We start from the raw sequence: 26,714 nt of genomic DNA, 5'->3' as shown, positions 1-26,714 counted from the left end.
AGGTAGGGCCTATTTATTATGGCATTGATTGGGTCACAATCTACAAGAAGAAATCTTAAAATTGCACTCTAAGTAGAGTCACAGACATTGAATGCAAGGAAAAAAAACATCAAAACTTACAAAGAATCAACAATGGAAATTAAAGTTATTTGTTCAACAAAAGCAAACCAGCATACAAGTTTATTTTTGTCATGCATGACCATCACCTACATAGGGTGAGGCTGGAGAGGCTAGGGCTGTTTTCCCTGGAGCATCAAGGGCTGAGGGTGACCTTACTGAGGTTTCTAAAATCATAAGGAGCATGATTAGGGTAAATAGACAAGGTACTTTCCCTGGGGTGGAAGGGTCCAGAATTAGAGGGCGGTGGGTGTATGGAATGAGCTGCCAGAAGTAGTGGAGGTGGCTGGTACAATTACAACATTTAAAAGGCTTCTGGATGGGTATATGAATAGGATGGGTTTAAAAGGATAAGGCCCAAGTGCTGGAAAACGGGACTAGATTAATTTAGGATATCTGGTCGGCGTAGTCTGAAAGGTCTGTTTCCATGCTGTATATATCTATGACTCCATATAACTACATCATTTGTAGATTTGTAAAAAGCTTTTCATGTGCACCAGGGGAGTTTCTTACATGCCGTACCTCAAGCAAAAAGAATACAAAAATACTTGCCTGAAACTGCCAAATCCACGACTCTGCTGCAGTGTTTGTGCAAACATTTCATATTTTCGAATATCATTATCACTGACAGATCGGCGTGCATAGCGCATTGCTTCCTCAAAATGGTCCTTTCGTATTTCAGGAACTGGATCATCTTCTTCAACCTCCTGCATTTAAAACCATCATGTATTTTAATCAGCCTCATTAAAAGACAGAAGTCACTAACAGGTTTGGAATAAATAAAAGCAGATATTTAATATTTCATGAGTACAGTGGTTACTGATAACAGAGCACCTACCATAGCTGAAGGATTGCCTTGTCTTTCACGTTCTCGTCTGATTTCACTTTCAATCGATTCTCTGATTGCAAGTTTACAGGCTCGCTGACAGATTTCAGTCAAATCAGCTCCAGAAAATCCATTGGTGGTCTTAGCCAAATACTCCAAGTCAACTTCCTACAAAGTGACATTCATGGGACATGACAGCATGAACAAAATTGCCATGAATGCAAGGCTAATGATATAGTTTGGCAAATGAACACAGAATTTAGATCCCAAGATAAAGATGAAGGTCCTACATCAATAAGCATCTCATAAAATAATCCTAGTTATGGTTCAGTTTCTTAGTTGACACTTGCAAGTTGATAAGCTAAAAGCTCAATAGAATGCATTTCTCAATAATGAAATACCAGTAATCAGATCCTAAAAATGACCATTATATGCTCACAATTTCCTCATACCCAATGCACTTTATTTGGAAAAAAAAACTTAAGCAAGAATAGCCTTAAAGCACATGCACTATTAGAAGTTGAAATCCATGTACTACAAACAGGATGGCAAGGTGACATGTCAAAAATTGCATAACATCTGCTATTAAAAAAAATTCTGAAAACCAGGATCATGAAAATCTATATGGATACATGAGAGGTCTGACATTTTGGCGAAAAGAAATATTTCTTCAAAAAGCATCTTAATGAGGTACATAGGCCCATGAGTGTGGGAGGACTAGCACACAAATCACAGTGGCAAGGAGGTTAGGAAGAAGATTAAATATATTGTGCAAATCAAATACAGTAACTCAGGTTTATTTCTAGAGGGATTGAACTGAAAAGCAGAGAAGTTATGCCAAACTTCTTGTACATTGATTAGCCAAACAGTTAGTGAAGGAAGCAAGAAAAAATAAGTAGTCAACAACACCTAGAGTAGTCAAGAGGGGGATCCCAAGGCAGTCCAGTCTGATTTCATAGGGGACTGACCACCTTCTGACATCACAAAGGAGAACAGACAGTTAATTCATTAGTCGGTATTTTGCTCAGTTACATTTTAAAACTTGGATGATTTTAGCAAATGTAAATTGCTGGTAGAAGAATATTAACTATTAGCTTATTAGACAAACTGGTGAGTATTGCTTATATCTCAAGTAGGAAATTGTAACTGCGTTACAATTCAGGAAGAGATTCAGCTAAGAGAGCAAGAGCAGTTAAGGGCAAATTAGAAAGCAACATCTCAAAAGGCAATCATTTCTGAATTGTCACCTGTGCCATGAGCAATTGGACACAGGATAAATAAGCTCAGAGATAAATGCATGACAAAGACGAGAGAGAAATGGATTTCAGCTCATGGCACCGACTTCAATACTGGGGAAAACATGAGTTCTGTACCACTGGATCAGTTTTTATTGATGTTGGGGCCAGTACGCTTATGAATTGTATAACTAGGACTAGGACTATAAGAGGAAGTGTGGTAAATCAAAGAGAAACAAGACAATAGAACTGGGTTGTAATTTGGGCAATGATACAGAAAAGGACAGGAGATTGAGCACAAATTTAACAGCGTCGCAGCAAATAACATCAGACATTGCAAAAATGGTAAAAACAAAACAACAGAATTAAAGGCTCTGCATTTGAACATATGCAGAACTCTAACAAAATTGGTGAATTGTTAGCATAGTTAGAAATAAAAAAAAACCTGAGAGCACAGCTGGGTCCTATATACTGAGGGAGAGTTGACATTTCAAAAAGACAAGGAGGAAAAGATGAGACAGATTATCAACTAAGGATATCATTAGTACTGGTGAGTGATGATCTTAGCTCAAAACAGCAATACGCAGAATCAGGTGGAGAATAAGAAATAGAAAAGTAATAAGACACTTGTAAGATAAGTCTATAAGCCCTCAGACGTGAGCGACATTAACAGGACAGACTATACAGGAACAAATGGGGTGGGCAAGAAAGGAACTGCAAGAATCATGAGTGACTTTAATCCACATGTTGACTACACAAATTAGATTGGAAAAGGCAACCTAAAAATGAGTAAAAGAAACAGAAGTTGCTGGAAAAACTCAGTAGGACTGGCAGCATATATGAAGAGAAATCAGTTAGCATTCTGGGTCCGGTGACCCTTACTTCGAATTGAGCTTTTCCAGCAACGTCTGTTTCTGTTTCTGATTTACAGCATTCACAGTTCTTTCAGTTTCTAAGAAATGAGTTGATGAAGGGTTTCAAAGACAAGTTCTTTGATTATATGCGCTACCAACCAGGGAGCAGATTTTTCTAGAGACATGAAAGCAAGCAAATAGAAGAATCAGGAACAATATGGTAAAGGAGCCTCTGGGCAACAGCAATCAGAACAATCGAAGACTTATATGCTCAGCTTGAAGAGTTATTGTAAAGCCGCTGTTTTAGACCAACATTCACTATAATCGCATAAAAGCTCAGCTGGTCAAAGTCAACTGGGAAACTGTGTTAAAAGGTAGTGTAGTGGAAGTGCATCGGCAGACTTTTAAGAAGGTATTTACTAAGTGAAGATTTATCCTCTGGAGAAAGAAATACTTGGAGGCATCTGTCGAAATCTAGTCTTTAAAAAAGGAAGTATCAAATTGAAAGGTACATTGCAATTCATCAAAGATTAGTGGTAGATTTTAAGGAGTAGGAAAAAAGTCAGAAAGGGAAAAAAATCAAGCTTCTCCTCTTCAAACTAAAGATTTTAAAAAAGGAAGAAAAAAAGAAGAAAATAGAAAATAGGTCGTAATACAAAGAGAGAACAAGAGCTTCTAAAAGCATCTAAATAGGAAAAGAATCAAAGCCATGTTGAAAGAAAATTTGAGGAATTAACAATGCAAAATAGAAAATAGTGGAGGCTTTGAACATTTATTTTATACCTGTGTTCAGCAAAGGCGACTTGGAAAACTTCCCAGACACTTGAAAATGAACAGGTGAAAAAAAAATGGCATGAACTTAAAATGATCACCAACAGCAGGAAAAACATGGTGGGATAGCTACTAGACTGGAAGTCTGACAAGCCCCAAGACCAGCCCATTGTAGGGGCTTAGAATTGAGTAGAGATAATACAGCATTGTTTGTAATCAGCCGAAATTCATTGGATTCTGGAAGGATTCCATCAGATTGGTAAATTGCTAATGTCATATTAATAAAGAAAGGAGGGAGGCAAAAAGCATGAACCAATAAGTTGGTTTTCCGAACATCTGTCTTAGGAAAAAAAACACAAAAGAACCACAGATACTGAGAATCAGAAACACAAACAGAAATTGCTGGAAAAGCTTAGCAGCTCTGTGGAAAGAAAGCAGAGTTAATGCTCTGAAGAGTCACTGGACCAGAAACATTAACTCTCGACAGATGCTGTCAGACTAGATGAGATTTTCCGGCAGTACGTCTTAGTGAAGTGGCTAGAATCTATTATCAGAGGTCCCACAGGATACCTAGAAAAGCAATGTGATCAGCAGACCAAAATGGTTTTGTGAAGGAGAAATGATGTTTAACTAACAATGGAGGTTTTTCTTTGAGGAAGTATCAAGCAAGTTGGATAAAGGGGAACCTGTAGATGCAGTGCACTTGGACTGCCAAAAGATACTGATAACGTGCCATATTAACAGTTACTGGACAAAATGGAAGTTCCTGGTGCAAGGGGCAAACATTTTGGTATTTGAAGTATAATGTCGAAAAATGGTTGAAAAGCAGTACTATATTTAAGTTGAAAGAGATTGCATAACTGAGATAGAGAGGGACATAGATGTCCTGTTACACAACACAATAGTTTGCAGATATAGCAAGTGATTAGGTAGACAAATCGAATAATCTTGTTTATATTCTATCCTTCTTTCAACAAAAACAGGGAATTATTATTGCAGCTGTATAGGACATGGAGAGACCACATCTAGCATATACTGGTATATAATTTTAGCTTCCACATTTGACAAAGGCCATAAGATGTGGGAGCAGAAATGGGCCATTGAGTCTGTTCCACCATTGAAGAGATCATAGCTGAACAGATAACATTCAGCTCCACTTTGCTGTCTTATCCTTATATTGCTCGATTGCCTTACTGATTAAAAACCTGTTTATCTCAGCCTTAAACATACTTACGGATGTAATCTTGACAGCCCTTTACTTGACAACAGAGTAATCACTTGCCCCATTCAGATTATTAATACTAATGGCAGGTAACAGTAGCCCCAACACTGGCATTCCACCAGTTACAGATGGCATCCTGAAAATGCTTCTTTTATCTCAAAACTCTGTTCTATTAGTTAGCAAATTCTCTGCGTGCTAATTTACGATCCCCACGATGAGGGTTATCTCATTAAGTAAGCTTATGTTTGGTACCTTATTGAACACTCTTTGGAAATCTGATGATGCAAACATCTATTAATTTCCCTTTATCTATCCAGCTTGTTACATCCTCAAAAGAATTCTAATGAACTTATCAGGTACAATTTCCCCTTCATGAAACCATGCTGACCAGACTTTACAATATTTTGCATTTTTAAATTCTTCACTACAGGTATTTCTTCTATAACTCTATGGTTGCGTTCTTGTGCGACCCCACGCTATATAAAAATTGCATAATAAAAAATAGTACTTAGTGTTGACAATGCAATTGTGTTACAGCCACATGTTTTAAAAATTCATGCTTCAGAAACGGTGCTCTCTATTTGTCAATGTTATAGCCAATTTGCATTGATGAAACACTTTATAGCAGAACGACCTGTATTACATCTTTTACAATAGACTCTAAAATGGTCCTATTCACAGATGTTTAGCTAACTAGCCTATACTTTTGCATTCTTTTCTTTTTCATTAGGTTGATAGTTTTCCTCTTTCCAGAATCTAAGGATTCTTGGAAGATCCCTGCCAGTCCATCCACGATCTCTATTATTACTTCCTTTAATATTTGAGGATGCAGCCAAAGAGGTCCAGAGGATTTCTCAGCCTTTCACCCCATTTCTTTAATTAACTTTTCTCTAGTGATAGCTATTAGAAGTATTTCTTGCCCACCTTTTGCCCTTTGGCTTAGTATTTCTGGAATTCTATTGATGTCCATCGGGAAGACTACTGTAAAGTATTCATTCAATCTTTTCCCCATTATTATTTCCTTAGCTTAAGTTTTCCAAGGGGCCTATCAGTTTGGTCTCTCTTCTTTATCGGCTTTTAAATTGCCACCTTGTATATCTTTTTCTTTCAATGTGATACTACCCTCACTTTTCTTGGTTAACCACACAATCAGTTTACCCTCTTTCTGAAATTCTTTTTCTGTGAATTTATTATGATTTACAAGCATTAGTAGTGATTCAGAGAAGGCTCATTCAACTGAACTCAATTCATTCATGATATGAAAGGTTACACAGCAGACTGGTTATTAGCGAAATTGTTGGGAGTCTATAATCAAGGATGGGGAAACTGTACACCTTGAAAATTTTTAGTTAATCAGGGAGAACCAGCTGATAGGTCATGCCTGACATGGTTCACTGAAGTTTTGACTAAAGTAGTAGTCAGGGTGCTTTCCAGAAGGCATTGGATAAAATCCGACATAAAGAAGCTGTTAACGAAGTTAGAAGCCCATGGAATTGAGGGCAAATTACTGATATGGCTAACAACTTCAATAATGGCATAGAAAATCATATATCCACGTTTGCTGATGATACAAAGCTAGACAGCATTGTAGACAGTGTGGATCACAGTATAAAATTACAAAGGGCTATTGATAAGACTCTGAGTGGGCAAAACTATGCTGAATGGAATTCAACGTAAGCAAGTGAGATTATCCAGTTTGGATTAGAAACAGCATCAATCAGGGTACTTTCTAATATGTCCAAAGAGATGTGGAGTGAGCTGCATTGATCTTGAAAATGTCAGGAGCAGGTACAGAAAATAATCAAGGAAACTGATCTAATGTGACCTTTATATGTGGAGGACTGGACTACAAAGGATGTAGAAGTTACGCTGTAGTTATACAAAACTCTGATTTAGCCCCATTTTGAGTACTGAGCACAAATCTGGGCACCACACCTTAAGCCTCGGAGTATGGCATGGATTTACAAGAATGATACATTGACTTCAGGGGTTGTTTATAAGGAGATACTATACAAATTAGGCGTCTTTTCTTTACAATTTAGACGGTCGTCTTCTTCATTAAAATAGAGAGTGTAACAAGAGTTAAATCTGAGACTAGGGTCCTGAACTTAGAGAAAGCTAGTATCACTCTTCTACAACTGCAAAGATGACTTGTTCATTTTAATTCTGAGATGATAATCCCTTTGCTTATCAAAAATTTAAGATATATGGGTCAAAGCAAAGTATATGGAGTTAGGCCACAGATCTCACTGAATGCTGGAACAGGCTCAAAAGGCTGAATGGCCTACTCCTGTTTCTATATTCTTATCCACACTATGAAGAAAAGCTGAACATGTTGGATTTATCTCATGGAATTTAAAATAAAGTTGAGATATCCAAAAATGATCCTGAAGGTTCTTGACAAGATATATTTTGAGAGAATGCTTCCCCTTGTCGAAGAGACTAGAAACTAGTCAGTTTAAGAATAAAAGGTCTCATTTTCAAGAGTGAGATTTTCTTTTTCCCTCTCAGATGATTATTAGATTGTGGGAAAACAGTGAAGTGGATAGGTGAATTTATTCAAAGTTGAGTTAGATTTTTGATAGGCAAGGAAACCATACAGAATGTGATGTAAGCCGGAAATTGAAGTCTAGATCACAACTAGATCAGCCATGATTTTACTGAATAGAAGAGCAGGTTTTGTGGGCCAAATAACCTAGGCTGAAGAGCAGGCATATGTAAAGCCACAAAAATTCTTGAGATGAAACAAGGATGTACTATATATGCTATGTAAGCCTTTAAAAGTTGTGCAAATTTCATGTCATATTTCTGATCAGATAAAAAAATTAAAAATTTCTCAAAACATGTTACAGTATAAGTTGTTAGCCTTATCAATAACCGTTCTTGGTGCTGCGTTACTCCAAGGGGAAAAAAAATCACAAGGTATTCAAGCATTGCTGCATTGTTGATGTTTTTTGCCTAAATCTCATGAGGACAATTTACAAGAAATGCCAACTATCCTGATGAATGAAAGAAAAGTCTTCAACAAAACATGTCTTTATTGAGCACTCAGGTGCTGTATTACCAAATGATTAAGACATTCTTTGATGTTAAATAATATTGGAATTTTAAATTAAACAAAATGCATACTTGCCTTAGCAATAGGAGACTTCCTCAAGTTAGCCTTCAAAATAGCACCACGAGATTTTTCATCAGGCAGTGGAATGTAAATCAGTTGGTCAAGGCGTCCAGGACGCAAAATTGCAGGATCAATAATATCAGGGCGGTTAGTTGCACCAATGATAAAGACATTCTTTTTGGTGGACATGCCATCCATTTCAGTCAGGATCTGATTTATAACACGATCAGCAGCACCACCACCGTCGCCAATGTTGCCACCACGAGCCTTAGCAATGGAATCAAGTTCATCAAAGAACAGCACACAGGGGGCAGCTTGACGGGCCTGAAAGAGAACATGGAGCTCCATATATATGTTACGTCCATTTAGACAAAGTTTAGTTGAAGATCATTTGGGTTTGGAGATAGACCACCTGTTCTGAAATTTAACAAACATTTACAATGATTTACATCTCAGGATTAATGGTTCTTATTCATAAAGTTATAGGTTTTATTTATTATCCATCCCTAGCTAACCTCAAAAGAGTGATGAATTTCCTTTGTGAACAGCAACAGTCCAGGTGGCCCAGGAAAGTGTTGCAGAAAAGGAAGGATTTTAACCCAGCAACAGTGAAGGACCAGTAATATATTTCCAAGTCAGAGTCATGTACACCTTTTTGTTTTGGGGAGAGGGTGCTGCAAATGAGAGGTGGATAGATTCTTTCCTGTCAGCAATGGTCATTGTCTGGGACTTAACATTTATGCCACACACCAGTCCACTTTTAAACACTACCCAAATCTGCTGCATGCACCCGTGTACCACTTTAATATCTGAGCAGGTGTACGGAACACTACCCAATCATTAGCAAATATCCCCACTGCTTACCTTATGATGGAGGCAAGGCCATCATGAAACACTGACCTTTGAGCCTAAGGAATTTCTACAACAGTGCCCTGGAGCTGACACAGCTGACTTCTAAAAACTACAAACACCTTCTGTAATGTGAAACAAGACAGCTAGCCATTTACCACTAGTGTTGCCTACAAATCATTCAACTCCTATTCATGCTGCCACTTTCACTTTTACTTTACAATCGTTACTGTTGCTGACAAACTTCTTATGCGGCATTTTTTTCAACACCACTTAGAAGCTGACACAAACCAAATTAATGCACTACTCTCATGAACCCTGTTACTGATTTGTTGAAGGTAAAAGATAAAGGTGTTGGCTTTCCTGAATTTATCCACATTTGTGGAAGTTACTTCAAATTTTTGTCCTAGATCATATCTAAATTCTTTTCCACATGGGTTACACAAACTGGCCTATAGATTGCTGGGCCTACCTTTTGAGCATGGGTGTTAACATTTGCAATTCTCCCACTCGCATCCCACCTTTGTACTTGAGGATGACTCTATTATGGCCAGTGCCACAAAGCTCCAAATTTACATTCCTCAATATCTGTGGATTCATTGCATCTGGTCCTACTATCTCTGCTTTTTAACAACTTTTAGCCCAGCCCAGTGCCTTCAGTAACTATTCCTCACTCACAAGGCATCTTTTGTGTATGTCTTTATTGGGTCAGCATCATCTTCCTTGGCAAAGACAAATGCAAAGGGATTCACTGATCATTTCAGCCAGTAACTCTCCTCCGTGGGAATGGCAAATGGCATGAGAAATGGCAAAGGTAGGTCATTTGGCAAACAAACCTATTGGAAGGGTCATGCCTAAGTCAGATTGCGACCTTAACTTCATTTCTTGCTTGCAACTATACCCAGACGTCCCCAGCCAAACTCCACTTTGAATATATTCAACGACCCAGCCTCCATTACACTCTATGGAACAGTATCCAAAAGACTGATGACCCTCAGAAGGAATTCTTCCTCATCTTCTTATTTAGAAGACCCCTTATTTTCAACCTGTATTCCATAGGTCTATAATGTCCCACAAGAGGAAACATCCTTCCAGTATGTATCCTTTCAAGTCCCCTTCTAATCCTATGTGTTTCAATAAGACTCGCTTGCTCTTCTTCCTTTAGAACATCAACCTAGTGAACTTTCTTCAAAATGCTTCCAATGCATATACATCCCTCCGAACAACAACCAAAAAGATACATAATATTCCAGGCAGAGTCTCACCAATGCCCTCAACAGCTGTAGCATGATTTCCATACGTTCTACTCCACACTCCCATTCAATGTGTCTTCTCAGTCACTTGCAGTACCTATATACTGTACTTAACGTTTTGTGACACATGTACATGGCACCAAGATGCTTATATACTGCAGCATTCTGCAGTCTCTCTCCACCAAAATAATATTCTGCTTTTCTAATTTCTGTCAAAATGGACAACCTTAACTCCCTCTCCCTGGTCCTGAATCAGTCCCACTTGTCCTTTTATCATTTCTAAGTTACTGGCCCCTTTCACGTCAGCTGCTTGTCTCTTCCCATCCTCATGCTTACAGTCGTAGAGTAATCTTAATGACATTTTTTTGAAAAAAAGCTATTCCTTTCAAGTTTCAAACCAGTTTTCAGATCAACCTGGCATTTGTTTAGGAATCCTTTTCCATACTAATCTGTCTTGTGGAATCCAGGAGCTCTGGAGTAGCTTTTCCTACATTTTACTCATGAGAATATATCTCAACCATATTCAAACCAATTCCTCCTAAAATGAAGTGCACTGGTCCATAGGCCATGAACGGTGGTAAACAATTAAATAACTCTTTGCTCTTACGGGAGCCATTACAGACTTGATGGCTCAAATGGCCTCCCTCCTGTGCTATAAAATTCTTATTTTTTTTAATTTCATCTTCCATTCTTCACTCAATTGACCAGAACCAGATCCATTCTCAGGCCACTAAATTTTCCCTCCCCGATTAATTATTTTCACTTAATACTGCTCCTTTTCTATAAAAAAATCTAAATCTTTCAATTGTGATTCATAATCTCCACCTCAAGAATTAGATTTAGCAATGCTTCTATTTGCCAGAAACATACGGATATAGTCACCCAACATACATGCAATTCTTGTTAAAAATTAAAAGAACTGCAGATGCTGTAAATCAAAAACAAAAATTGCTGGAAAGGCTCAGAAGGTCTGGCAGCATCTGTTCTGAAGGGTCACTAGACACAAAATATTAACTCTCTGTCCAGAGATACTGCCAGACCTAAGCTTTTCCAGCAATCTATTTCTGGTTGCTCACAATTCTTCTCCATCACTGCACTTCCAGTATTTAGCATCCTACTACAGGATAAGGTGGCTCCCATTATACCCATAAATTTATGTGCATTGAATTTCACTGTTTAATTGGTTTTCCATATCTACAAGTAGTATTGTTTTAGAAACTCTACTGTGTTTCTAAACTCTAATTAGTTTTGAGGTGTATAAAAATAATCAGAGAAAAAAGGACAGGATGGATAGCGACTGTTGTAAACCCTCAACTAAGGGGAAACAACTGAATGTATTACTTTAAGGTATAGGGCAAGAGGTTTCAAAGAGATTTCAGGACAAATGTTTTCACCCAGAGTGTTGGTGGGAATCTGGAATGCACTGCCTCTGAAGGTAGCTGAGACAGGAAACCTCAACCTTTAAAACAAAACTTGGATGAACACTTGAAATATCATAACATTCAAGGCCGTAAGCCAAGTGCCTGCCTAACTGGCTCCATCTCCATCTGCTCACTCCTTCCACACTCCACCACATTCCCCTACTCCCAGTCATCAGAAATACCATCTTTTCCTCACTACTATCAGTTCTGAAGAAAGGTTACTGGACTCAAAATATCAACTTTGCTTTCCCTCTACCAATGGACCTGCTGAGTTTCTCAAGGAAATTTGGTTTTTATTTCAGATCTTCAACATCCTCTGTTCTTCATTTTGTTTTAGGTTCAGCGTAGTTTTCTGTCAGAGTAGATTCGGTGGATCAAAGGGTCTCTTCTGTACTCTATGATTCTTTGATTCCATGTTTTGCATTGGAGACCAGTCTCCAACTTTAAGCACAAGGTAACTTTTTGAATTTAAGGGAAACCCAGAATCTAGTCCAAAGAAATGGAATAAATAGTTGATTTTTAGTGCAATATACATCTAAAACCAAGTACATTTAATTATTCTCTACTCAACAACTCTTAGTGTGACACTTATAACTGGACATTATCTGCCCGTGCCTTGAAGCCTGGGGTTAAGCAGGTGCAATACTTGGACTTGGTTATAGCTGCAATTATGGATGACTTTAATCTGCATACTCATTAGGCAAATCAAATCAGTAGCAACTCCATACAGGATGAATTCTTTGAGCGTGTACGAAATGGTTTTCTGGATTTATATGTTCGGAGACAACCAGAAGGCACAGGCCATCCTGAACTGGGTATTCTGTAGTGAGAAGGAAATACTTAGCAATCTAACTATGTCAGACCCCCCCCCCAAAAAAAGTGACCATAATATGATGCAATTCTTCATTAAGCTGGGGTATGATACAGTTGATTCTGAGATAACAGTCCTGAATCCAAATCAAGAAAACTATAAAGCTATGAGGCGTAAGTTCGCTATGATAAATTGAGGAATGTTACTTCAAAGTATGATGGTGAATATGCAATGGCAAAAACTTGAATGCACAGGTGATCTGCAACAACGGTTTGTTCCTGTCTAGCACAAAAATGGAAGCGATGGCCCAACCACGCTAACAAGGGAAATTAAGGTGACTTCTATACCCAAGGAAGCAGCATATAAGTTGGTCAAAAACCTTGCAGAGCTGAGGACTGGGAGCAGTTAACATTTCAGCAAAGAGGGCAGGGGATTGATTAAGAAAGAGAAAATAGTATGAGAGTACTTTATTGGAAGGGAACATACAAAGTGAGTAAAAGCTTCTATAAGCAGAGGATGTGGTGGAGGCTGGTACAATTGCAACATTTAAGAGGCATTTGGATGGGTATATGAATAGGAAGGGTTTGGAGGGATACGGGCCGGGTGCTGGCAGGTGGGACTAGACTGGGTTGGGATATCTGGTCAGCATGGATAGTTGGACCGAAGGGTCTTTTTTGATGTTGTACATCTCTCTAACTCTAAGTATGTGAAGAGAAGGCAAATATCGGTTCCTTACAGTCAAAAACAGTAAAAGTTATACTGGGGAGCAAAGATGGCAGACCAATCAAATACAAATTTGATTCTGTCTTCACAAAAGAGGTCAAAATGTTGAGATTAGATTACTTTAGATTACTTACAGTGTGGAAACAGGCCCTTCGGCCCAGCAAGTCCACACCAACCCTCCGAAGAGCAACCCACCCAGACCCACATTTACCCCTTCCCCTAACACTACAGGCAATTTAGCATGGCCAATTCACCTCCCCTGCACATTTTTTGTATTGTGGGATGAAACCAGAGCACCCGGAGGAAACCAGATACGGGGAGAATGTCCAACCCACACAGACAGTTGCCTGAGATGGGAATTGAACCCGGGTCTCTGGCGCTGTGAGGCAGCAGTGCTAACTACTGTGCCACCGTGCTGCCCCACAGTCCCAAAAACAATGGGGAACACTGGGTATAGTGAGAGGGAAGAATGAAACGTTGATGAGATTATAATCAATAAACCCCTCAGTGCCTGATAATCTATACCCCAGAGTATTTAAGGAAGTGACCCTACAAATAGGATATGAGTTGTGGTCAACCTTCAAAATTCTATCAACTCAAACAGTTCCTGTGTATTGGAGGGTAGCTAAACTATCCTTACCATTTAAAAAGATGTAAAGAGGAAAAAAAGGCAAATGTAGACCACTTAGACCGACACCAGCAGTGATGAAAATGCAAGAATCTATTATAAAAGATTCAATAGCAGGGCGTTTGGAAATCAGTGACAGGAATGGGCAGAGTCAGCGTGGATTTACAAAAGGGATAGCAATTTTGACAAACTTCCTGGAATATTCTGATGTTGTAACTACAACAATTGACAAGGAGGAGCCAATGCAGGTGGTTTACTTGGACTTACAGAAGGATTTCCCACATAAGTGATTAGCATGTAAAATTCAAGTGCATGGAATTAGTGTAGTGTACTAACATGAATAAAGAACTGGCTAGCAGACAGGAAACAGTAGGAATAAACGGGTCATTTTCCAAATGGCAATCACAAGTGGTATACCACAAGGCTCAGTGCTTGAGGTCCAACTATATACAATAAATATTAATGACTTAGATCAGAGAACTAAATGCAATCTCAAGTTTTCAGACAAAACAAAGCTTGGTGGGAGAGTGAACTATGAAGAGGATGCACAGATGTTTCAGTGAGCTTTAGACAAATTGAGCAAGTGAGCAAATGGATGGCAGATAAAGTGTAACAGGGATAAAAGAGAGGTTATCTACCTTGCAGCAAAAAGAGAAAAAACAGATTATCCAATTAGCAACAGATTGGTAAAGGGCAAAGTTTCAACCTTTGCACAAGGACTTGATTAGATCACTCCATGTACTGTGTGGGGGGTTTTGGTCCACTTATCTGGAAGAATGTTTTGGTTTTGGAGGGAATGAAATGAAGGTTTTCCAGGCTGATTCCTGGGAATAGCAGGTCTGATTCATGAATAGAGGTTGAATCGATTAAGACTAGTTCTGCATAAGAGTCATACCAGACTTGAAACATGAACTCATTTTCCCTCTCCTACCATAATGCTAGATCTGCTGAGCATGAGAATAAGGAGGGGATCTCAGAAACCTATTATATCTAACAGGACTATGCAAAGTAAACACAAGGAGGATGCTTCATGACTGACGTCCAGAACCAGGTCACAGTCTAAACATATAAGGAAAGAAGAACGGAGAACTATTTTGAACTGAAATGAGAAGTTACTTCACCCAGAGGGTGGTGAGTCTGTAGAATTCTCTGCCACAGAAAGCAATGGAGGCCTAAAAGGAAATAGATTTGTTCTTGGGGTTAAAAGGATCAAAGGGGGATCCTTTGAATGAAAGTGGGAACAGGATACTGAATTGGAAGATCAGCCACGACCATTTTGAAGAGCCCAATGCCCTACTCCTGCCCCATATTCTATGTTTCCATGATCTCTATTCGGAAGGTATGCAAATCAAAGTAAGCTTTCACTTTAAAAGCAAAGGCTTAAAATGAAAAACTTAAAATGTGAAGATATTTTTCTCAGCTGATAAGTTCCCAAAAATCACTATGCCTTGATGACACGGTCACTCCACATCATTTCACATTATCTCCATCTCAAATTCACTGTATTGTAAATCAATATCTGATAGAATTTGATAGCCAACCCACCAATGCCTCCTTGAAGGAACAGCTTTCAGACAAACAATTTGTATCATTACACCAATTGTTGAAACGGTCTGATCAATTCCTCTGCTAACCTCCTCGGGTACAGAGCTTTCTGTACGGAACCACTTATCTTTATTTTTGATGGTTTTCATCCGCCTTAGTATTCTGCCCAGACTTGGGAAACGTTGCAGCATTTTACTTTATAATTGGGAGGACCACAGGCCCAATTTCAATTCGAATGCATTCACAGCACTAATCATATGTGCCAAGTTTTTACTCATTCCATGGAGTTCACAGTTCAGCTCAGTTTTGTGACTATGCAGAAGGAACCAAAGTTGAGCAACCATTACCTAATCGCTAACTGAGTCCTTGATTTAAGAAAAATGACAATTTCAGGATATAAAAAGCTTTACAGGATATTCCTTCAATGTAACAAGCTTACTTCAGTATGGAGAATTAATTCACAGTAGGTAGCACTGAGTTTGATTAAAAGTTTTAAAGTGGTACTGAAGGGCTTTTACTTGAATCAAGTTTATAATATCAGCAATAACCTTAATTACATGAGTGTCCATAACTGCTTGCTGGTGGATTACGTAAAGGTTTTTGGCAAAAGAGAGGAAAATCAGGATCATATTTGCAAAATGGGAAGTCTGTATTTGCATTAAACACGGCAGGTATCCCATCAATGGAAACCAGTTCCTTGATTTGAATGTTTTTCTCAAACCTGAACCTTTTGAATTCATTACAGATATCCTTACCATTTGTTCTAAGGGTCAAAAGGGTGAGAAAATCCTCTTTAGTTAAATCATTTTTAAAAATAAGTCAGGCACATAAAAAAAGTCACCTGAGTTGTGTTGGTTATGTCAATGGATTCATCGAACTGCAGCGAGAAGCATTCAGTCTTGATGCACTGCTGAGTTTCTGACGACGTTTTTACACAAAGGATCCACTCACCTTGACCTTGTAACATGCTTTGGATTGCTGTTATTACTCTTTCTTTATTATTAAAGTCTTTGAGTAAAGAGTCAGCACCAACAGTCAATGCTTCTTTAATTACTTTGCCATTTGTGAGTGATTTCTGTTGTTTTACCAGAAGATAGTGAGTGCAAAATTCAGTACAAACCATACCTTTCGATGCAGCTTCAGAAAAAAAACAGATCGTTAAGCTTCTGAAACAGCCTTCAGGCCATGAATTTTCTTTGGCCAAAGTATGTTGTGTATTAATCATCCCAAACTGCTTTAGTAGCATTATACTTGGGTGACATATGAGGGAAACAGTTTTATCTTTTACGCTGTGACCAGAAATTCATTTTCTCATTTCTAGTGCAAAACATTTTTTGTTTCTTTTTAGACAGTCAGGGTTGATCATTCAATTTCTGCTTTACTGATGTCACAGTGTGTAGACATCAAGATACATGTTTCTGGAATATTGAGAATGTTGCTGGCTGCTTTCAAGTGTGCTGACACAGGAGGTCATTTGATTAGGTTTGATTCCCTACAGAGTGGACACACGCCCTTTGGCCCAACCAATCCACACCGCCCTTCCAAAGAGTAACCCATTTCCCTCTGACTAATGCACCTAACACTATGGGCAATTTAGCATGGCCAATTCACCTGACCTGCACATCTTTGGACTGTGGGAGGAAACCCACGCAGACACAGGGAGAAAGTGCACATTATAGTATTTTGTTTCCAGGGTCACTTATCAGTTTGTATTACTTTGATACAGGGTGTGGTGCAAAGCAACGTAGCCTGTAATTTTTCTTTGTTCGGCACGATTTGTTAGATAAGCAGCTGAAGAACAAAAAAACTGGGCTAAAGCGGACAGGCCGAGGAACAGAACTAGGAGGAAGTGAGGAATGCAGATGTTGGAGATCAGAGTAGTGTGTGTGGTGCTGGAAAAGCAAAGCAGGTCAGGCAGCATCTGAGAAACAGGTAAATTGATATTTTGGGTGTAAGTCCTTCATCAGGAACAGAACTAGCTGTGCTGCTCTTGCGGAGAGTCAACATGGAGATGATAGGCTATTCAGTTTATGTTTCTAGTACTGTAATATATTTACTACACACATCAGTTCCTAATATATTTCTTATTCATTTATTTGCATTGACACCACTAAGCTCCTTCACCTACAACAATAGGCCATCTGGACCAAGCAAACACAATAGAACAAGCTGGCAAAGACTATTAAGAGTGTGCAATTACCTGTAGTTGCATGACTTGCTGAAGCAGAATTCATGTACTGGCATGCAAATCTACATGCTTATGGTAAGGTAACATTGGTGACAGTTAACCAGTTAATCACAGCTCTACGACACAGTTTTAAGGATATGGGGTTGGCCATTCAGGACTGAGAGGAAGAGAAATGCCTTCACCCAGAGAGTGAGGAGTCTGTAGAATTCTTTGCCACAAAGCATTTGAGGCCAAACATTGAATATTTTCAAGAACACCACAGATATAGTTGTAAGGATATGGGGAGAAAGCAGGAACAGGATACTAAGTTGGTGATTAGATATGATCATACTGAATAGCTGCACAAGCTTGAGGGGATGAATAGCCTGCTCCTATTTTCTGCTTCTTGCTCCAGCACCATAATATTTTCTTTAATCAACACTACTAGTCCACCCCTTTCCTTATCGCTCCAAAACAACTTGTATTCCAAAACACTTTATACCCAGTCATTTCCATTCTTCAGCTAGGTCTCAATTACTGCTACACATCATATTGTTACATGGCTCTGCAGCTGCAGCTCACCAACATGTTTATCACACCCCATGCACTCAATGTATACACACAACAGATTTAATTTAGATTTTACTGTCAAGAACATATATTTTAAACTCATCAGGACAATTTATAAAAATGAAAGTAAAAAGGAAAATAACATTTATATGAAATGGGAGAGGAGTGCCGATTTGTTGGCAAATGGATTCTGATCGGTGGAATCATTACAGAGAGAATGCACAAATTAGTGATGACTGACAGCTGTCAAGGTAAGCTGACTGACGAGTTAGGCATTGCGCTGAAGAATGGACTCTTCAATCTAATTGCAGTAAGTCATTCAACTCAGTGAATCTGCTCCACCACTCAGACAAACATCTGATTTGACTTCTCTCTTACCTGCTAGCTTTATGCGATCATTTGTGATTTATGCCAGATGACCTCAAATTCCTCTGTGCTTCAGTTTTCTGCAGTCTTTCTCCATTTAAATAATATTCCATTCTATTTTTCCTGACCAAGTTTCCCCACATTATATTCCATCTGTCAAGTTTTTGCTAACTCACTTAACTGGCCTCTATGCCTCTGTACACTATCAGTCTCAACACTGCGATTCTCTTATCATCCACGAACTTAGAAATTACATATTTATATCCCTCATGCAAGTTATTAATTGATCCTGTAAATTTCTGTAGCCACTAATCCCTATGCTACTTCCACGTTTTTGTCTGAAATGCCCCCCCTTTATCCTAACCTTTTATTTGCTAGCCAGTCTTCCGTCCATTCCAAAATACTATGCACAACAGTGCAGGATCTCATTTTATTAAGCAGTCTTATATGTGGTACCTTATCAAAAACCTTTTTAGAAATCCAGATATATTAACCTATTGGTTCTTTTTTTAAATTTATCCTGCTGGATACCTTCTTAAAGAATTCTAGTAAATTTGTTCAGCATGATATGCTCTTCAAGAAGCCACGTTGACTCTATCGATTAAATTTGTATCTAAATGCTCTGCTATTACATTCTCTATAAGGACTCTAGAATTATTACAATTCCAGTTGTTAAGCCAACTACCCAACAATTACCAGCATTTTTGCCTCCCTCTCTTTTGAATCAGGGTCTTACATTGGCAGTTTTCCAGAATCTAAGAATTCTTCTAAGATTACTATCAGTATATCCACCATCTCTGTAGATACTTACTTTAATGATTTAGGATGCTATCCATCAGGGGACTTACTAGCCTTTAGCCTGACTAGTTTCCTAGTAGTGTGGTGTGGTGCAGGTCAGGCAGCATCCCAGGATCAGGAGAATGGCCATTTTGGGCAGAAGCCCTTTCCTAGTATCTTTTTCTCTAGTGGTAATTATTTTCTTTTCTTTTGTGCATTCTCTGTTGCAACACCTCTACCAGAGTCCACTTGGCAACCAATCAAGACTCTCCTCTCGTATAACAAAAATGCTGTTTTCCCTTTACTTTGGTACATCTTGCAAATTGTCCTGATGAATGAAAGATGAAAAGCTTTGCCAAAATGTGCCTTTTATCAACATTCCATTTCTGTATTGCCAAACAGCTATTAGATTTTATTGCACTCTCTGTCTGATTCCACCTAATGTCTTACTCTTTTTTAAAAAAACTCTACTGCTACCTGCCTCTCCTAATTCTATACCTTACTTTTTATTTCCAGTGTTACATCCTAGTTTGCATCCTGCTCAGAAAGTTTCAACACTCCTGAATTGCACTAATCATTGTATAATGACACTCTGTTCAGGTGCATCCCATCTAGCTGGAATAGGACTTAACCACCCTAGAACCAGTTCAAAAGTCCTCCCTCTTGCATTATCCCTAGTCATGAATTAAACTGTTCTCACACTAACTTTGAGGTCCTGTGTTCCTGGTCTTCTTGCTAGCTCTACAAAAGATGGCATGGACCATAGGTCTCTTTCTATTCATATTACTGATCATGCTTTAGCTGTGAGCTGTTAATTCTGTGCTTTAGAATAGTCTGAAGGCAGTGATGTCCTTCACTCTTTATATGTTTAGACAATTGGACAGTTGTAACATCAAAAATTGTCATGCTCAGTCATCAAAACCAGTTGGAAATACAATCTTTTGAGCAAGTTTTTAGCCAGCAATAAACTTTGAGAATTTTCTTTTCACAGCTGCAGAACTTATTTCAGATCACAAGCAAGGCATGGACACCGACATTACCAATATTAACTTCAATTAATAAATTAAATGCAAAGTCACACATCACTGTGACTTCTGCTACTTTGATACAATTTAAGAACATACAGCTGCCTTGTCTGATCGGAGCCTCCTTCAAATCAAACACTCTCGGGGAACCTCTGCCTCAACACAATCATCTCTTGCTAAGTATTAGTTCAATAACAGACTGCTCAGAGGATTTTCTGTACAGGCTATTCCTCTCCCTGATCTTTTGTCTGGGCCCCGAATGCCATTACACAGATCCATGCAGCTGGGCCTCTTCCCTCTACACAGGGGTATAAACAAGCACAAAAACAAAGTAGGCCATTTGGCTCTTCCAAGCCTGCCCCTCCACATTTGTGGCTGATCGAATGTGGCCTCAACTCCAATTCCAACTTATCCCAGATAACCTGAGTCTGAGAGACAAGGATCTATTTCTACCTTAAAAGTATTCAATGACTCTACCTCTAGGCTCCTTGGAAGAATTCCTCTTTATTTCCTTCTTAAATGGTGACACTATTTTTCAAACTCTCTCTTTGTTCCAGTCTCTCCCATAACGGAGGAGCATTCTGCAATGTTCACTTCACCTAATGCCCTCAGGATCTTATACATTTCCACAAGATCACATCTCATTCTTCTGGGGCGGCACGGTGGCTCATTGGTTAGCACTGCTGCCTCACAGCACCAGAGATTCTGGTTCAATTCCCGCCTCAGGCAACTGTCTATGTGGAGTTTCCACATTGTCCCAGTGTCTGCGTGGGTTTCCTCTGGGTGGTCCAGTTTCCTCTCAGTCCAAACATGTGCAGGTTAGGTGAATTGGCCATGCCAAATTGCCCGTAGTGTTAGGTGTAGGGGAATGGGTCTGGGTGGGTTGCTCTTCGAAGGGTCGGTGTGGACTTGTTGAGCTGAAGGGCCTATTTCCACACCAAATAATCTAATCTAATCTCAGATGGAATATATGCTTAACATGTTCAAACTAAACTTTCCCATCCCAGGTATTTATGAAGTGGAGATTCTTTGAACTACAAGTAACGTAACTAATGATAGAATGCTGTATTAAGTGATGCGCAACATAATTTTAAGTGACTTCAGTGATACCCAGGCCACTTGTCTAAAGAGAAGTTTGCTCACATTGAGGGAGCATTTTGGAGTTGTCCATTATATACAAACAGACAATCTATTGATTTACTTTTAAGAAAGGTCAAGGGAGACTACAAGTACAAAAGGTAGTCATGTTGGAAAGGACCATAAGTGACAAATTTTTAAGTCATCAACATTCAAAGTTTCAATGCATTTTACTAACAGTAAAAGCTACTTTAGATTCATAGTAAGTCTGAAACACACTAGTGAATGCAAACACGTAAATTAGTTGCGTGCTCCTGTTACAAGTTTATTTGTTTACGTACCTTATCAAAGATTTCTCGGACGTTGGCCTCAGATTCTCCAAACCACATAGTAAGAAGCTCTGGTCCCTTGATTGAGATAAAGTTAGCCTGGCATTCATTTGCAATGGCTTTTGCCAGCAAAGTTTTACCACAGCCAGGTGGCCCATAGAATAGTACACCCTTCGAAGGGGTCATGCCAAATTTCAGAAATTTGTCTGGATGTTCCACAGGATACTGTTCAAAACAAATTTGCATTGGGTTATGTTTCACATAATCATTCATGAAATGGGCAAAATCATGTAAAATACAAAAGCAACAATGGCCCTTTATAAAATAATTGAATGCACAAATTCAATTTGATTATTTAATAAGAGTCAACACATGAGAAATATACTATCTAGCATGACAGTAAATCAAAAAGCTTAAGTGGTGCCAAGTTTGTTGCTAGTTTAAGCTAAATTAAAACATCTCAATTGTGTCACTACAACTTGACACAGAGGGGAAGGGGAAGGGGAAGAAAAACATCACCTGGATTCCAGCTCCAAACTGCAGTACAATGATTTATGCTGGAATGTGTATACACACATATCCAAATTACGAGTACCTTAATCTAAGACTAAGAACGTCTGACAGACTATTTACTAGAAGGATATTGGTTCTTATGAATTTAGATTCCAGCAAGATTATGTATTGTTCGAGGTAAATGACAAAAAGGTAAAAATAATCAATTTGCATCACTAATATTAATGAAATCTGACCTGAACTTTATAATAAATTAGTGAATGGGTTGAATACGATTTTGGAGTTACAAAATTATACCATTTCTACTGCAGACTAGTAAATTTAGTACCAATTGTGAAGATCTAAAAACTCAGAACAGCTTACTTGTACAAGTTCTTGAAGCTCCCTTTTCACATCCTCCAGTCCACCAATGTCATCCCATGTTACCTGAGGCACCTCAACCACAGTCTCACGTAGTGCTGATGGATTGCTCTGGCTCAATGCCCACTGTAAGTAAACAAACAATGTACCAACTTGGATTGTATAAATATTGAGTTAATTCAAATACAAACATGGCTATCCAAGTTTGGTACTTCATTAGCAGCACCCTACCCTGAAATCATCCATGGTAACTGCAAGTGAATTCATAACTTCAGCATCAATGGTTTCATCTTCCAGGTCAATAACATCCATCTTTTTCCGAATAGCTTGAAGAGCAGCTTCAGAACATAAGGCGGCCAGGTCAGCACCAACATGCCCGTGGGTTTCATTAGCAACCTGAAAGAAGAAAAAAAAAGGTGTTTATCAACTAAAACCCATGCACTTTGGCTTACACTACAGGGTTTTAATAACCTTCTACCAGATAAGAACATAAGAGGAGCTGACCATTTGGCCCAGAGTCAGTTCTACCATTCAATTAGATCATGATCAATCATTAACTGAATATCGCTCACGCACACTTTGTACATAACTCATGAGGTCAGTAATATCCAGAAACCCATTAATTTCTGCCTTGAACATGCTCAATTATTGGGAAGATGATGGCCTAGTGGCATTATTGGTAGACTGTGAATCCAGAAACTCAGCTAATATTCAAGGTTCAAAGCCTGCCATGTCAGATGGAGGAATTTGAGTTCAATAATAAAAAGAAAATCTGGAATTAAGAACCTGATGATAGAAAACCCATCTGGCTCACTAATGTCCTTCAGGGAAGGAAATCTACCATCCTAACCTAGTCTGGCCTACGTGATCCACAGCAATGTGGTTGACTCTCAATTGCCCTCTGATATGGGCCAGCAAGCCATTCAGCTGTATCAACCGCTCTGTATGAAATGAATCCAGACAAATCACCTAGGTGCCGGCAGAAACAGCCTGTTCAGCCTTGCAAAGTCCTCCTTAACAACATCAGGGAGCTAGTGCCAAACTTGGGAGAGCTGTCTCAGAGACTAGTCAAGCAACAATCTGACACTGAAAGGAAAGGAATGATTCCAAGAGTATGATAATCTACCAGACATCACCATCACTTAAGATATGTCCTGTCCCACCAGGATAGACCCAGCAGAGGTGGTGGCACAGTGGTATACAGCCAGGAGGGAGTCCTCAATATTGACCCCATGAAGTCTTGAGGCTTCAAGTTAAAAATGTGCAAGGAAATTTCCTGCTGGTTGCCATGTATCATCCTCCCTCAGCTGATGATCAGTTCTCCTCAATGTTGAGCAACACTTAGAGGAAGCACTGAAGATAACAAGGGCACAAAATGCCACCAAAAGTGCCAAAGCAGCAGTACTACAGATTAAGCTGATCTGGTCCTAAACGACACAGCTGCTAGACTGGGTCTGCGGTCTGCGGCAGGCGGTGAGGGTAACCAACAAGAGGAAAAAACATATTTGAACTCATCTTAACTGATTTGGCAGCTACAGATGCACCTGCCCATGACAGTATTAAAAGCAAACACGACATAGACCTTATGGAGAAGAAATTCTGCCTTCACACAGAATAATTTCCATTGTTATGCCACACCATCACCAAGTTAAACAGTACAGGGTTCAAGCAGATCAAGCAACTCAACACTGGGAAACCATGAGGCACTGTGGGCCATTAACAGAATTGTCCTACACCAAAATCTGTGATCTCATGGCCTGGCATATTCCCTATTCAACAATTACCATCAAGCCTGGAGATCAATTCTGACTCAATGGACAGTGCAGAAGGGCATGTCAAGAGCAGCACCACACATACCTGAAGGTAAGGTGTTAACCTGGTGAATCCACCAAACATGACTATTTGCATGCCATACAGCATAAGCAGCAAATAACAGATAGACGTAAGCCATCCCACAACCAATGGATCAGATCTAAGCTCTGCAATCCTGTCACATCCAGTAATGAATGGTGGTCGACTCACTGGATGAAGCGGCTGCTCCACAAATATCCCCATCCTCAATGATGGTAGAGCCCAGCACAGCAGTGCAAAGGATAGGGCTGAAGAATTCACAGCAATCTACAGCCAGAAGTGCCAAGCGGTTGACACATTTTAACCTTCTCCAGTGGTCTCCAGCATTACAGATACCAGTCTTCAGCCCATTAGATTCATTCCACTTTGGAATGAACTCAAAAGTGGTTGGAGGCACTGGATACTACAAATGCTATGGGCCCTGACAACATTCCCACAATAGTACTAAAGACATGTGCTCCAGAATTTGCCACTCCCTAACCAGGCTGTTCCAGTATAGTTACAATACTGGAAAACAGCCCAGGTACGTCCTGTACATAAAAAACAGTACAAATCCAACCCAGCCAATTACCACGCCATTAGACCCTCTAGATCATCAATAAAGAGATGGAAGGTGTTATCAACAGTGCTATCAAGCAGCACCTGGTCAATGACGCCCAGTTTGGGTTCCATGAGGGCCACTCAGCTCCTGACCTCACTGCAGCCTTCATTCAAACATATTTAAAACAGCTCAATTCCAGAGGCGAGATAAGAGTAACAGCCCTTGACATTAAGGCTGCATTCAACCAAGTGAAGCATCAAGGAGCCCAAGCAAAATCAATAGGTATCAGAGAGGAAAACTCACTGGTGGTTGGATTCATACCTGACACATAGGAAGAAAGTTGTGGTTGCTGAAAGTCAGTCATCTCAGCTCCAGGACAACTCTGCAGGAGTTCCTCAGGGAATGTCCTAGCCCAACCCAGTTGCTCCATCAATGACCTTCCCTCCATCATAAGATCAGACAAATGGATGTTTGCCAAAGAATGCACAATGTTCAGCCCCATTTGCGGGTCCTCAGATACTGAAGCAGTCCATGCTCAAATGCAACAAGATCTGGACAATATCCAGGCTTGGGTGACAAGTGGCAAGTAACGTGCATGCTGCACAAATATAGGTATGTCAGGAATAAAAGGATGACTAGGGTAGGTATCGGTCCTGTCAAGGATAGTAGTGGGAAGTTGTGCGTGGAGGCAGAGGAGATTGGAGACACACTAAATCAATACTTTTCGTCAGTACTCACTCAGGAACAGGACATTGTTGCTGATGTTAATATTGAGTCACAAGTGATTAGAATGGATGGCTTTGAGGTATGTAGGGAAGAGGTCCGGGGAATACTGGAAAGGATGAAAATAGATAAGCCCCCTGGGCCTGATGGCATTTATCCTAGGATCCTCTGGGAAGCTAGGGAGGAGATAGCGGAGCCATTGGCCTTGATTTTTATGTCGTCGTTGTCTACAGGAATAGTGCCAGAAGACTGGAGGATAGCGAATGTGGTCCCCTTGTTCAAGAAGGGGAGTAGGGATAACCCTAGTAACTATAGGCCGGTGAGCCTCACTTCTGTTGTGGGCAAAGTCTTAGAGAGAATTGTAAGGGATAGGATTTATGAACATCTGGATAGGAATAATGTGATCAAGGATAGTCAGCGTGGTTTTGTGAAGGGCAGGTCGTGCCTCACAAACCTTATTGAGTTCTTTGAGAAGGTGACCAAGGAAGTGGATGAGGGTAAAGTAGTAGATGTGGTGTATATGGGTTTTAGCAAGGCATTCGATAAGGTACCCCATGGTAGGCTACTGCAAAAATTATGGAGGTATGGCACTGAGGGTGCATTAGAGGTTTGGATTAGGAATTGGCTGGCTGGAAGGAGACAGAGGGTAGTAGTTGATGGTAAAGGTTCATCTTGGAGTGCAGTTACTAGCGGTGTTCCACAAGGATCTGTTTTGGGACCATTGCTGTTTGTCATTTTTATAAATGACCTGGGAGGAGGGGCTTGAAGGCTGGGTGAGCAAGTTTGCGGATGATACGAAAGTCGGTGGAGTGGTGGACAGCGAAGGAGGATGTGGCAGGTTACAGCGGGATATAGATAAGTTGCAGAGCTGGGCAGAAAGGTGGCAAATGGAGTTCAATGTAGCTAAGTGTGAAGTCATTCACTTTGGTAGGAGTAACAAGAAGATGGATTACTGGGCTAATGGTAGGCTACTTGTTAGTGTGGATGAGCAGAGGGATCTTGGTGTCCATGTACACAGATCTTTGAAAGTTGCCACCCAGGT

At 39.6% G+C, this 26,714-nt stretch overlaps 1 protein-coding gene across 1 annotated transcript in view; it reads right to left on the bottom strand.

The window, feature by feature from the left end:
- The window catches only part of vcp (valosin containing protein), a 72,719-nt gene that overhangs the window by 4,724 nt on the left and 41,281 nt on the right, over positions 1-26,714 (bottom strand). Inside the window, exons 11-16 of the mRNA XM_072571714.1 lie at positions 22,789-22,953; positions 22,561-22,683; positions 21,697-21,909; positions 8,155-8,467; positions 956-1,107; positions 670-824 (exon numbers count right to left, since the gene is read on the bottom strand). Coding sequence (XP_072427815.1) covers positions 670-824; positions 956-1,107; positions 8,155-8,467; positions 21,697-21,909; positions 22,561-22,683; positions 22,789-22,953 — 1,121 coding nt within the window. The remainder of the gene's footprint in view (positions 1-669; positions 825-955; positions 1,108-8,154; positions 8,468-21,696; positions 21,910-22,560; positions 22,684-22,788; positions 22,954-26,714) is intronic.

Source organism: Chiloscyllium punctatum, chromosome 1, assembly GCF_047496795.1.
Source record: "Chiloscyllium punctatum isolate Juve2018m chromosome 1, sChiPun1.3, whole genome shotgun sequence".
Classification (NCBI taxonomy): domain Eukaryota; kingdom Metazoa; phylum Chordata; class Chondrichthyes; order Orectolobiformes; family Hemiscylliidae; genus Chiloscyllium; species Chiloscyllium punctatum.
This window is presented reverse-complemented; position numbering and strand designations above follow the sequence as displayed.